The 14,197-nt window shown below is 42.4% G+C and overlaps 2 protein-coding genes across 3 annotated transcripts in view; one reads left to right on the top strand and one right to left on the bottom strand.

Annotated features, from left to right (window-relative positions):
• LOC109972684 (MOB-like protein phocein) overlaps nt 1-2,175 on the top strand; it is a 15,866-nt gene extending 13,691 nt beyond the window's left edge. For both annotated transcript variants that reach the window (XM_020621704.1, XM_020621702.1), the window contains 2 exons: nt 387-498; nt 1,040-2,175. In XM_020621704.1, coding sequence (XP_020477360.1) covers nt 387-498; nt 1,040-1,174 — 247 coding nt within the window. In that variant the 3' untranslated portion in view covers nt 1,175-2,175. The remainder of the gene's footprint in view (nt 1-386; nt 499-1,039) is intronic.
• A 1,656-nt stretch (nt 2,176-3,831) lies between these two features.
• The window catches only part of rftn2 (raftlin family member 2), a 17,641-nt gene continuing 7,275 nt past the window's right edge, over nt 3,832-14,197 (bottom strand). The window contains exons 2-9 of the mRNA XM_020621701.1: nt 13,097-13,277; nt 9,990-10,098; nt 9,320-9,494; nt 8,640-8,858; nt 6,070-6,176; nt 5,487-5,590; nt 5,289-5,370; nt 3,832-4,458 (exon numbers count right to left, since the gene is read on the bottom strand). Of these exons, the coding sequence (XP_020477357.1) occupies nt 4,282-4,458; nt 5,289-5,370; nt 5,487-5,590; nt 6,070-6,176; nt 8,640-8,858; nt 9,320-9,494; nt 9,990-10,098; nt 13,097-13,277 (1,154 nt within the window). The 3' untranslated portion in view covers nt 3,832-4,281. The remainder of the gene's footprint in view (nt 4,459-5,288; nt 5,371-5,486; nt 5,591-6,069; nt 6,177-8,639; nt 8,859-9,319; nt 9,495-9,989; nt 10,099-13,096; nt 13,278-14,197) is intronic.

Below are 14,197 nucleotides of genomic sequence, written 5' to 3'. Positions count from 1 at the left end.
AGCAAAGGGTCTGAATACTTATGACCATGTGATATTTCAGTTTTTCTTTTTTAATAAATCTGCAAAAATGTAAAAAATTCTGTGTTTTTCTGTCAATATGGGGTGCTGTGTGTACATTAATGAGGAAAAAAATGAACTTAAATGATTTTAGCATATGGCTGCAATATAACAAAGAGTGGAAAATTTAAGGGGGTCTGAATACTTTCTGTACCCACTGTATAAGCACAGTGACTGATACCTGCTAGTGCATCTTCATTCATACAGGCAGCGGTCCACCATAGCGATTGGGGTGGCTCTTTGAACAGCTGGGAGGATCACCATGATGCTACAGCCCTGTTGCTTTGCATTCAGTAGCTACAGCTGTTCAGTCTGATTTGTTTTTCCAGGGTGAGCATCAAGGAGTCATCGGTGGCCAAACTGGGCTCCGTCTGTCGTCGCATCTATAGGATATTCTCTCATGCCTACTTCCATCACCGCCAGATATTTGACAAGTATGAGGTAGGTTTCATTGGAAAAGGTGAAATGCACCTAAAAAGATTGTGTGTTTTACAGAACTCCCACAAGTAGTATTTTTTTTCACATTCTCCCAGATCCACAGGACAAATTATTGCACTGGTCCAGTGATTATTCGTTGCCAGTTTACATTAGCACTCTGTAGACACTAGAGAAAATAGACATGATGTGACACTTTACATTTCAGAGGCTTGTTGGTCGGACACAATAAGACATTTGAAGACACCAGTTTTGACTCTAAAAAGTCAAAATATGCATTTACTGATGCTTGGCATTCTGTAAATAAAAAATCAAGGCAGTAATCAGCAGATTAATCAGTGACCCCAGCAGTTTGTGTTTCCACTCAGTTATTGTGCAGCTTCCTTTCATTTGTTACCATCTGAACCTCCTTGTCACTTGTTTACAACTCTGTATAACCTCCGTCAAAGCATGAAACAATTAGAAAGTTGCTAAATCGAGTGCAGTTAAACTGCCAAGTGGCGATAAATGATGGCACGGAGTTTCATTGTTGGTTTTTTGTGTACAGAATGAAACATTCCTGTGTCACCGGTTCACACGCTTTGTCATGAAGTACAACCTGATGTCCAAGGACAACCTGATTGTGCCCATCCTGGAGGAGGAGGTGCAGAACACCCCATCGGCTGGGGAGAGCGAGGCCTGAGATACAGCTGCTGCTGTCACAAGGGAGACATGTAAACAATCACATGTTGACATTACAGAGAAGACCCGTTCACACACCTGCATACACAGGACACACACACACACACACATAAAAATATGTACACTACAGTGTATTAAGGCTCCTGTCCATGTCCTTGGTCACCTGCAGTAAAGGTAAAGAAGCTGGCAGTGGAGTTCAGCCCTGCCTAGAGGATCAGATTCTCTCTGTTTACTGTCTGGGCTCAGATTCACTCTTACAGACCTTTTTCTTTCATCTTCCTTTAGCAGCTGGATTTGCAGAAACTTGTGTAATCGTGGTGAACTGTGTTGTTGACAAAGGCACACACTGACAGCCTCCCTTTTTGTATATATTACCCCCACCCCCTCTTTTCATTCACTGTCATGTATTCTGATGGTGCTTTTCTTTGCATCTGCTTCTGTTCTCTCTTCGCTTGTGTTACCTGTTGTGGGGGTGTCCCATCGAGTGGATCACTAAATTAGCCTGCTGACTTAATAATGCGATTAAAACAATGTAGCTGTGTGGCTTGTGTGGTAGTGAGCAAAGAAACATAATCTTTAACTTTGTACATGTACTAGCAGTCAGGTGTTCTCTCTTTGGCTAACTGAAGTGACGTTTCAGAGTCGGCTAACTCTGATCCTGCTTTGTGGCACGCCCCCGTTTTCATACTGTGGAAAATGTGTCCGATATTCGTCTTTCTTGGCAGAGTAGTAGTTGAAACTATGGTCAGAGGCTGAGCTGCTGTAAGCCAGTTTTTACCACTTTAAGCTTTGTTCTGATTAAGTACCGTGAGGAAGGAGCGAATAATGGCTACATTTAAATATCGGAGGACAACCTCCCTCTTTCGCCCTTGTTAAGTTATTTTGTGGGAGGAGTCTTGTCAATCCAACCCACTCTTTTTTTTTTTTTTTTTAATTGACTTAAAATTTTGTTACTGTTGACATTTTCATGATGTCTGTTAATAAAAAAAGACTTGTTATTCATCTGGATGTGGAGGCAGTGTTTCTGAATGGATGCTGTGGAAGATTCTGTTAACAAGACTTGAAACCATGCACAATACTGTAAGTTTTTAATACAATACAAAAAACTGTGTGGTGAAATACATCCATTTAAAACGTCTGTCTCTCACTGGGGTGGTGTGTATGTAACTATTTCTAATCTACACTTAGAGCTTGATTAGAGCTGCAACAATTAGTCGTTTAACTGAAAGTTATCCATTTGTTTGTTTTTATCAAGTATTTGCGGTTTCTAGCTTCTAAATCAATTTTGGTGCTTTTCTTTGTCACACAGTTAAAATATTTAACATTTTTGGGCATCTGAAGTTGTCACTGTGAACATTATAACAGTATTTTTAACAATTTGCTGTTTATAGCAGAGAGATTAATCAATAAAAATAATTAGTTGCAGCGCCAATGAGACCCATAGTTAGAATCTCTACCCCTGACTGCCATTCGAGAAAAATCTGCAGATGAATCGTTAGCTGTGGCCCCACATTTGACCTTTTCCTCGCCCCAAAGCAAAAACAAGCATCACAATTAGAAACCTAGATTAGTAGTAATGAAGACTAACATAATAAGCAACATCCTTTTTAAGAAACAAAGGTTTTCCCTTACATAGCTTAACGAGAGCTCCACCAGTTCAGGTGGAATCGGTGGAGTGTGGAACACTGTCACATGCAGAACACAGCTTTAAAAAACATTATTTCCTTATTTTGCATTATTGTCCATTATTTCCTTATGATTTCTGTGAAGAAACCTGTAGTTTGGTACCAACTATAGGCAAACAGACACAGGGGTCTGAGACTGTTAGATCAGTTAACTGTTCATATTGGCTTGCATATTAATTTGTCAAATAAATGGCTCCTTTTAAATCCCAGAGATTATGTATTAGTCATTGATTTACTTCATTTATCTTGATTCGTGTGCTGTTTGTGTATTTGCAGACACTGCTAGCATGTGTAGCTCCCTGCTGTCATCGCTTAGCATTTGTGAATAACTGGACACATACAAACCGATCACTCCATTTTACCTGCAGTTAGTACCAAATGAGTAGGATCTTTCCAGGAAAGCTCATGAGATTATTTAGAAATACAGTGGAATTTATGGACTAGTCAAATAAAGCATTATTCACATATGCAGCAGTACCTTCCAAGAACCAAAAACAGATTTTGATGTGTCAAATTGGTGGAATTCCCTTTAAAAATACATTTCAATATAATAGGTTTGTATGTGAACATAGCAGAGGTGTTACCAGTACCGAGCCCCGTTTGGACCTGTCTCGACTGGGAGGTCCAACAGAAGGCTTAACCAGATGGATATTCTAAACCAACCAGTTAGTCTTTTCAGAGATTAAAATTATACCGTGAAACATGAAGGGCCATGACCATTTCCAGAATGATTCTGACTGAACATGTGGAGGGTGTGAACAGATGCCTGCCTGTGTACTGTCAGTACCAACTGTACCAGTTTCACTGAACACTCCCATGCAGCCTCAGTCTATAGGCAAGGAGACGCCCACCTGTACCGTCTTCATGCACAAGAAGGTAAGAGGGAAGGTGCTAAAACACTGAAGTGTCTTAGAGATGAGGAGAGGGATCTTTAGCAGAATGTTTTAAGCTGTGACACTGAAGTGTCTTAGAGATGAGGAGAGGTGAGGGATCTGTAGCAGAATGTTTTAAGCTGTGATGTAATGCCAATAAAATGTTCAGTGGTGATTCAGATGAAACAGTAGAGCCCCGTGTGCCTGCTTTTACCACCACTGTTGTGTCCATAATGTGCAGCAATCTGAGTAAATGTGCTGTACTAATTCCATATGAACATCTGAACTGATCAGAAGTTTGACAATCACTTCAAATGGATTGAAATCTGTGTAAAGTGTCTCCCGTAGACTAATTTTGATCTGGACACACTGTAGATCCACTTCTAAAGAACACCTTGTTATGGCTTCATTAAAAACATTAAAAAGTGCTGTGGTCCACATTAAAGTCTGTTCGAAGGAATGCGAGGACCAATGGTTTCATGCCTTTTACTGTGACTTATGTGTCCTGAACTTCACTCCTGGGGAACAATTCCATCCATTTGTTTTCCTGCTCACATGCAGGTGACCTCAGCCTTCCCCTCTTCCTGCTCAAAGCCACCTTCCTCCAGGTGGGGCAGGGTGCTGGGATACCTCCCCCCAAACACCGGAAAGCCCACAGTGCCTCCTGCAGTGGGAGAAAGCTCCTCTGGAAGGGCAGCACTAGACACGTCGCTGTGCACGGACAGAGCCTGGAGACAGGAGGCAAACAGCTGTTGGGTCCAATTTTAGATCCTGACTACAAATACGTAACATTTTGAACAATACCTGTTCTATGTGTATTTCTCAAACTAAGCTCCAGGGACTACTTCTGACATTTCCACTGTACTCAGGCTTTCTAACTGGGGTTTTGATACCAAGAGACAAGCTCTTTGGAGTTTGTTCCAAAAAAATGTTCACAAGCCTCAGTGACTGAAGGAATGATAATACACATCTTTTAGAAGCGCGACGGACAAGCGGTGTCTAGTGTAGTAGTAGAAGTTGTGACTGCACTCTGACTGAGCCATGAAATGTGTTCAGTATTTGGCTTTTGTAAATGGAAATTATGATTTCCCCAGGGTGATGATTCAGGAAGGTTGGTCTCAGAGTAGAAATACAAAATAAAATTTAAGAAAATACTGTCAGAACATTAAAATGTACAAAAAGAATCTTAAAATGCAGAATAAAGTCACAGAATATCTGCATCTGCATAGCATGGACGAGAAAACGAGGAGGCAACACCAAGTTGCTGATCTGTCTATTTCTAAGCACTCTGACCTGACTTGGATCAAAACATGTCTCAGAATAAATTTTGTGGTTTGGAGTTTTTCACGGATGTCTCAGCAACCACTGCTGTGTTCACCCTCACTGAGCCGCAACCTGAGTCTGAGCATGTGAAGTGCAGTTTTGACTTTGTCCACCAGAGGGCAGCGTTTTCCCTGCGACTACAGCCTACAGTAAAAACATCTTCATCCATGGATGGGTTCCTCCCGCAGTCCACAGACATGCAGGCTGACTGTAGCTGAGAGTGTGAGAGGCTCACCTGGTTCCTTGGCTGTCCTCCTGCCTGACTCCTGACCGGCCTCTGGAGAAACACAACCTGCTTTGTGGCCAGGTTCCCATCACTACACACAAACACAGATTATGGAACAGGCTTAAAAATGGTATTAATACAGCACACACTAAAGCAGTGAAACGTCTGTCAGAACGATATGATGTGTACAGAGGGTGCCGCAGATACCTGTCATGTCGGATGATGGGTGTGGGCAGCACGCATGTGAGCAGCCAGCCAAACTCGGCCAGAGTGTGAAGGAGGGGCCCATAGTCTGTTTTCACACTGGAGCCCTGGATGTAAACACAATACATACACATGCTGTATAAGAACTGCCTGCACAGACATACACTCCAGACGATGTGAGCTACCCTGAGTGGGTGCCATTTTTTCTTTATCTCAGTTGTTGGTTCATGCTATTGTGACCCTAGCTGAAACACTTGTGACAGGTTCAATAACAGGATGTGTGAAGTCACTCTAGTGAGGCTAGAGGCATCTGTGTGCACAAACATAAGTGGACCATGTCGGGGACCTTGTGCCTCCCTCTCTACGTTCACTCTGTTAAAAAAAGCAAATCTTTGTTAATTTTGTCATTTTGATGTATAAAAACAAAATTTGGTATCTGCACAGGCCCAGAACGGCTGCAGCTACATGAGATGATGTTTTTTGTAGCTTTGGTGAATTTACCGTGTGCTACCCTGTCGCACTGCACGCTCGATTCAGGACACATTCATTTTCACATCACGTTGAGGTTCTTCAGCCTGTTACTGACCTCGATGACAGTCCACTGCTCTACGACGATGGTGTCGTTGGGGGGAGGAGAAGTGCTTCTTTCTTCATACACAAACAACCCCTCCAGAGACCTGGGCACCGGCTCACCTGAAGCACACACAGAATTTGACTGGAACACGTGTGCAAAAACCATGCTGGCATGTTAGAATCCAGATGTACAGGACAATTATCCAACACATGTTTAAAGGTGCATTAACTAAGATATTCCACAGTGCCTGATAAACCCAGTGACAGAAAGTTGTTGGGTGTCAAATTAAAAACATTTGTGCTGAAGTCTGTGCAGAGGGACCATGACAGTTAGGGGATGTCAGTGAGCTGGTAATGGCCCAGTTATTAGAAACAGGTTTGTGAGTTCCCATGTGTTCATGGAGTGTTGTCTTGCTGTCTGTGTGCAAACATCACAGTATGAGTGTACACTCACTGGCCACTTTATTAGGTACACCTGTACAATAGTATGCACATCAATGCAACACTTCCGCCTTAACATCCGTGTTTATGAAGCTCATGTTTCAGTTTTTGGTGAAATTGTCCTAAACAGTTATAGTTGTGCTCATAGTTATAAACATAGGTGGTGTTGGACTGGGCTACATTATATTTGGAAGTGTCTATTTTTTTGTCCTTCCCAGCTACAGACATGAGAGGGTCCGAATATTAGGAACACTTCTTGAATATAATGTAGTCCAGTTCAACACTGCCTTTAACTATGACCTCAATAATAAACACTGAATTTATACATGTACGACAATCTCACCAAAAACTGAGACATGTTGAACAGGTAGACGTGTTGCATTGAAGTGGATACAATTGTAGAGTGGCCAGTGAGTGGATATATTCCCATTAACTCCACAGTTGATGTCTGCTGCTCTGCAGAGGAACTGGACGTGAGATCAGCGAGGTTGGGCAGACGGCTCCAAATAAAGGAGTGGGGGAGAGACGCCACAACAGGAAGCGACTGATTTTATGAGAAAAGATAAAAATGCAAAGGGCAGAAGAAGAATGACCAACACTAGTTAACCCTTTGCATCTACATCTTCCTGCTCTTCACTTTTATTTACAAGCTAATATTTGTGGAAGATCTGAAAGAAAAGCAATCAAGTGAAACACGATACACTGTTGCACTTTATGCATTAATTGAGTCAATGAAGAAGAAATGTTAAAAGGTCAAATATTTGTCTTTGTATCTTTAAGAACCATTTTTAACAGCACTTTTCATGCCACATTCATCATCATATGGTTAACTGAAGGAAAACTATTCATTCTGGTATTAAAGACAAAAAGCTAATTGTCCTGACTGGAGCTGAAACCTTTAATTGATTGACAGTTAATCATCTATTAAGCAGGCGGTTCTTATACAGCATGAGCTAAAATGCCAAATAAAAACACGCTTATTCCTGCTTCTCCATTGGTTTTATATACAAATCCACAATCACAAATCTTGTATTCTTTACTCGAAATACATTTTTGATAACTTTAATTACTAGTTTCTTTTCAAAACCTGGTCAATACAAAATTTACGGTACAAATGTAAAACTTTATTGATTTCTGGTGGAAAATTCACAAGCTACCCAGAAGAACATAAAGTATTTCAAATTATAAGCGTATAAGATACTTAAAACTAGCTCCAGCTTTGCCAGCTGCAACATTAAATGTGATGAACTCGATATCAGAAATTATAATCAAATCATATCATATTCATTGTTAAATGTGCCATTATGCATTAGTACCTTTAGTACTTTAAGTATGTTTGATGCTAGTACTTTGTACTTTTACAGTTGCGCGCTGGGTAGAGCAGTAGTCTCCCAACCAAAAGCTTGAAGGTTCGAACCTCAGTACCCGCAGTCCACATGTTGAAGTGCCCTTGGGCAAGACACTGAACCCCCAAGTTGCCCGTGATGGCAGCGCCTATGCACGCAGCAGCCCTCGGCTCCAAACAAGATTTTGTTGTATGTGTCACAATGACAATAAAATAAAGCTTCTTCTTCTTGTTCCTTTTACTTAAGTGAGGGATCTGAGTATTTTTTCCACCACTGAGGTCACAGAAAAGGCTAACACTGAAATACTCACTGTTAGCTATATTAGAGCATACTGTATATACCACAAAGTACAACAGACATATAGCAACTACTGGTGTGGAAAGCGCAGAGGGGTTAGAGCTAAGCTAAAGCTAACACCACATCGGCTCTCTTTACCCAGCATTTTCTTCGCCAATGTGCACTGCTGTTGTTGCACTTTTGGTTAGATGCTAAGCTGCATTTCATTGCCTTGTACTTGTACATGGGTAATGACAATAAAGTTGTATCTAATCTAATATTTGTAAACTGAATGTTTTATAACTTTGGAATATTAATGAGACAAAAAGCAACACCAGCTTGAGGTTTCTGCTACTTTTCACACATTTGCAGACCATACAAGTAATTCATAAATCACTAGTGAATGTAAGTTAGTTGCAGTCTTATTTTTACCTAATGTTTACGTAGCCAACTGGGAACTGGTCCATCAGGGGACAGACACCCACTGCTGGTGCCACAGTGACTCCAACCTTAAACCAACCTTTATGCGTGTCCCAGTAGACGAAGGAGTCCACAAGTGACCACCCTTTGCGGTAATAGGTGGCGGTCAGCTCCAGCCAGTCGGCCTCCAGGGCGCTGACCACGTGACCCTTCCTGGAAACGCGCATTGAGAGCGCCCCTTGGTGGTACTGACAGCCCAGTGAGTCCAGAGGAGTGCAGCCAGGAGCCCAGGAGTGGAAGAAGACCAGCAACCGCAGGTCTGCATGTAAAAGGAAGGAGAAAGCAGGGCTGGACGTTAACTTCCATTTCTTACGGTGTTAAAGGCTCAGGGGCATGAACAGAGGCTTTCACAGAGGTGTCTCCCAAAATGTGAAACTGGGATCTCTCTCTGATAAGGCACCACTGATAAAGAGTTTATAGGCTGTAATTAACTGATTTATTTAAGTCATTTACTAATTCTTTATAGATCTGTTGTATAATCACTTCATTAACATTTACAACTGCAGACCTGAAGGAGGGTAGATCTGTGGTTTAGTGACATTAATATGTGTGCCTGACTAACTTTTGTCAGTGGCTCAGTAGATACTGAGTGAAACCCTTTGGGAATGTCGTACTATCATTTATTTCTGTTCATAATAATATAAAACACTGATAATACTGTAGTACTGCTGGTGACACAGACAGACTGAACAGAAGGAAGCAGAGCAGAAATGGTCTCACCCGGACTGTGGATGTTTTCCTCCAGCTCCCTGTCTCCAGGCGGGGTACAAGGAGGGCTGCGGGGAGGGGAGTGACAGCCCCTCTTTGGACTGTGGACCCTGCCATTTGTGCTCCCGCTCACCTGCTGGAGGACTGAGCCGATGAAGCGAACGCCTCCTCGGGCGCTGCTGTTCACCTGCCAGAAAGAAAAACAGCTATCTACTTCAACATCACACAAAGCAACACAACTCTACCGCTGTGTCTGCAGCCTGGTTCTTTCCTTCTCCACAGCCTGTTTTTGGCTCATTATCTTACTACATGTTGAAACCCTGAGAAGCTGTGACTTCCTTTGTTAAAGGCCTTTTTCCAAATGATACTTCAGGGGGTACACTCTTTTCCAACTCTGCCTTTTGTAGGTCAGGACACCTGTAGGAACTGTTTGCATTTTTGAGGCTTCATTTACTTCCACTGCTGCAGAAAAGATGGAACTTAACCTGTTTCTGGATCCCTGAAAAAAGCCTGGTTTACATGAAATGTACCTACAGTCTTAGTTTTTGGTTACATTTCACCTCTGGCAGTTCTTAGCTTTGTACCGTTTTCTTCACTGGACTCGGGCTGTTCTAAAACTTTTGACCGGTAGTGAATGTAGCAACACATAAGCAGCTGCCATAAATGTCAGAGTGTGACTGACTCTGTCAATGAGCGCCCGGACAGCGTCGCCTGTCAGTGAGTCTCCAGGTAACGGCCATTCCTCCACCCTCAACACAGGCACGCTGTGACACATGGGTGCTGTCTGCTTACTGCGAACACACAGACAGGCAGAACATCTATTAGACAGTGGGACATGTTCAGCAGTGTGTTTGACATGGTCTTCTCTGTTCAGGTCAGTGGGGAGTTTGTGTGTTAGTGGCACAGACCTACTGAACCTGTCCATCCAGAGGGTTCGCAGCTTGTAACTGTCACAAGCTTCAGACACCAACACATAAATCATTTATCAGGACAATGCTACCAGCTACTGTCCAAGCAATTACACAAGAGGTTAACAACTATTTAGTTTTGCATAACAATGCTATCTACTCCCATCCCCAGTTCACCTCTGCTGCCACAGTCATCTGATGCCACCTGTCAAACCTCAGCGATTTTTCATTTCCATTGGCTCGGCTGGTTTCCTTCCAGCCCCAGCTTGTGCCTCTACACTCCCTGACAAAAGTCTTGTCGCCTATCCAAGTTGTAGGAACAACAAATAATAACTTGACTTCTAGTTGATCATTTGGAATCAGAAGTGGCTTATATGAAAGGCAAAGGCCTCTAGATTATGCTTATTTTACCAAAATAAAATCTTATCATTCCTTGATTTTGAATTATTTAATTAGGACAAAAAGGTCCGACTTTGCTTAGACAAAAGTCTTGTCGCATAACAACATAATGTACAGTACAGAATTGTGTATGCCTCCCATGAGCTTGGAGGACTGCATCCATACGTCTCGGCAATGACTCAAATAACTTAATTAAGTTAATTGAATTAATTAATTAAATTATTATTCATTAATTTAATTAATGACGTCATCTGGAATGGCTAAGAAAGCATTCTTGCAGGACTCCCAGAGTTCATCAAGATTCTTTGGGTTCATCTTCAATGCCTCCTCCGGGAGGCTGAAGTATGAGAAGGAGCGCCACAATGGTGAAGAATTTGCCCTCTCTTTTGGTTTGGAATGTAATGGGCAGCAAGAATGTCTTGATACTTCAGGCTGTTGATGTTGCCATCCACTCTGCAGATCTCTCGCACGCTCCCATACTGAATGTAACCCCAAACCATGAGTTTACGAATGTAAGGGGCAGCAAGAATGTCTTGATACTTCAGGCTGTTGATGTTTCCATCCACTCTGCAGATCTCTCGCACGCTCCCATACTGAATGTAACCCCAAACCATGAGTTTACCTCCAATGAACCTGACTGTTTTCTGTGTGAATCTTGGTTCCATGCGGGTTCCAATAGGTCTTCTGCAGTATTTGTGATGATTGGGATGCAGTTCAAAAGAAGGATATACAGCGGATGATGATGATTCATTGGAAAAATCAACCTTCTGCTACTTTTCCACTGTCCATCCTTCCTGCAAGCTGTGGGCCTTGGCAAATGCAACACGATTTTTTAGTTGTCTTCTGTTTAATGCTGGTTTCCGAGCACTAATTCGGCCATTGAGACCATTGTGTGAGAGAATTTGACAAACTGTTCTTGTAGATACAGGGGTTTCTGGTGACCAGTTTTTATGTAGCTCTGCTGTAGTTGAAAAAGGGCTGGCCCTGGACTGTCGAAGCAACAAACGGTCCTCTCGAACAGTTGTCTTACGGGGTCTGCCTGACCTGGGCCTGTCATGAACTTCACCAGTTTCTTCAAATCTTTTTCTTATCCTCTCCACTTGACGTTTAGATACATTAAAGATGTCTGCCACCTCAGCAGGAGACTTGGTCTTCAGGCTCTTGATGAGCAGCACTTTGGTCTGTGGTTGAATCTTTGGCATGCTGTCAGAGGTCAGGTTGCATTTCAAATGAAGGTTGGGTGTGCTGGGGTTCTTCTTATACACACCTGGGGATGTGTTAATTACAGTATCTGTCACAGGTGACGCTCTAATCTGTGATTGGTTGAATCCTTTAAAGATACAGCAAGACTTTTGTCCTTGCAGAAACAGATGTTATGGGCTTGATCAAGCTGTGAACATCAGGACACTTTTTAATGGTTTCATTTTGTACCCAGTTATTAATGTTAATGCCCTTGACATTAAAATTAATTTATTGTGACAACTGAATGATTAGAAATAAAGTTATATGACATTTTAGGTTACTATGTCCTTATAGGACAAGACTTTTGTCAGGGAGTGTACATCGTAGACTGCATCTGTGCAGGTATGATCACAGCTGATCACTGGAGGTGCTGCGCTCGAATGAGGGAGACAACGTCATTTCCTGTTGCCATCTTTGTTTATGTGATAAGAAATGACCACAGCTGAGAAATGAATTAAAATAATATTTTTCCTGGACCAGGCCAGGATTATGTTTGTTTCTGGATCATTGGAAGAGTCTATGAGGATTTTGGAAATACCTTCAGAATTTGGGTGAGCGCTGTCAGGAGAGTTAGCGCTAGAGTTAGGGTTAGCTAGGGCTAGACACCATACAGAGAGATGTAAAGCAGGGCAGGCCAGAAAAGCAGACCTCTCAGGAAAACGGGCCTCGTTTCTATACTGTTATTTACTATTGTGTGGGTGTGTTCGTCAGTGTACACGGTGACACAGATGATGACTTGATTACCAATGAAGTGATTATCATATAGGATGCCTTGTAAAGTTTGAACATTTCGGCGCATTTATAAAGTGGTTTTGAGCCGAGTGCTATGCTCGGCCCCTGATGAAGATGTCTGTCGAAACGCTGGGCTGCTGAAATGAACATGTCTCTGTGCGGTCCTTTGTCAACCGGCTGAACTTAGTGTGTATGCCCATACAACTTATCTGACATCATTACTCTGCTATTTTAATCGTTCTCATATTCCAGTACAGATGAAGACGGAGGAGAGGTTTGACCAAATAGGAAACGTTATCCTTTTGTAAGTATAAATATCCATACTGCTGCTACTAGCTCATCCTGAGTCTGTATTACAAACTGTCAGAACACCACCGTAATCTAACCTAATTCTGTGGGAAACACTGGCTGCCATTCAAACTTTAAATGGGACCATAGCAGACTAACCACTCTGTCTGTCTCTTACAACTTTCACTTTAGGTTTAAAAGAGGGTTCAGATTCGTGTACCTGGGTCTGGGACGGGCCAGGATGGCACGGTACAGCAGGCTGAAGGGCAGCGAGCGTGTTCGGCCCACGGACAGGATGATTGGGTGCAGGGCGGCCAGGACATAACCTTGTGTGTAGTAGGGCTGCAGAGCCTGAGGCAGCTCGGAAAGTGAGGCCACATACTGCACCGTGGGACGGCTTCCTGTACAGACACACAGGTGCACACGTCAGGTTACTGCCACATGCAAATCAAATCTGTAAATGCCCTCTGATGTTTACGTTTCACAAGAGTGCCTAACCTCCACATACACTAACAGTTAACCATTAGTTAACTTCACCACAATGTGTAAGTGTTATATAGGACACAAAGAAATGCTGATTATAGATTAAACTGCTGAATGTTTTTCCAAACAATCCATCGACTTTTGGTCTATAAAATAAAAACAACACGTCCTTTTCTGTTCATCACCTTAGTAACTTCCTTTGTTTTAATTCAGATACCAAGCCAGATTTTATTTAAACCATTTCTTTTGTATTACAATAAGAACTTTAGAGGATTGTGCAGACTTCATGGAAATAAAGACCACAATTTGGAAGTATTACTGTACTGTGTTTTGTTGTGCTAGGTGTTGTGGTGGCCCACAACAGTGTCACCTGTGGTGCCAGCAGTTATAGCTGCAGAGCACAGTCGGTGCTGAGGAGACGATTGTGTGCACGACTCGTGTGCCGTTCATCATGAAAAGCTAGCTTTTAGCATCACCACACTTCCTGTACTCACAAAAAGTGTCTGTTCACAGAGGCTTGGCTACGTTCCCCTGTGCACACACATGCACAAAAAGTCTATTTAAAGCATCTCAAACACAGTAAACAGTGCGTTTTGCATGAAGGAGGATTAAGAGAAAGAAAACTTAGCAGTGAAACAGTGAAAAAGAGAAAGTGTGTGCGAGAGTGAGAGAGAGAGAGAAATTCTTCACTACTCCCCCCCTTTCTCACCAACAAACACCCCAGAGACCGATCACTGGAGCCTCTGAATGTGATGTGGCTCCATTATGAGACTAAAGACCATCAGAACCTCAATGAACCCAATAAAACAGGGGCTGGGCAAACAGTTTACTGGCATTC

Source organism: Monopterus albus, unplaced genomic scaffold (genome assembly GCF_001952655.1).
Source record: "Monopterus albus unplaced genomic scaffold, M_albus_1.0 scaffold266.1, whole genome shotgun sequence".
In the NCBI taxonomy this organism is placed as follows: Eukaryota; Metazoa; Chordata; class Actinopteri; order Synbranchiformes; family Synbranchidae; genus Monopterus; species Monopterus albus.
The sequence above is the reverse complement of the archived record's forward strand: the minus strand, read 5'-3'. Positions and strand labels throughout refer to the sequence as shown.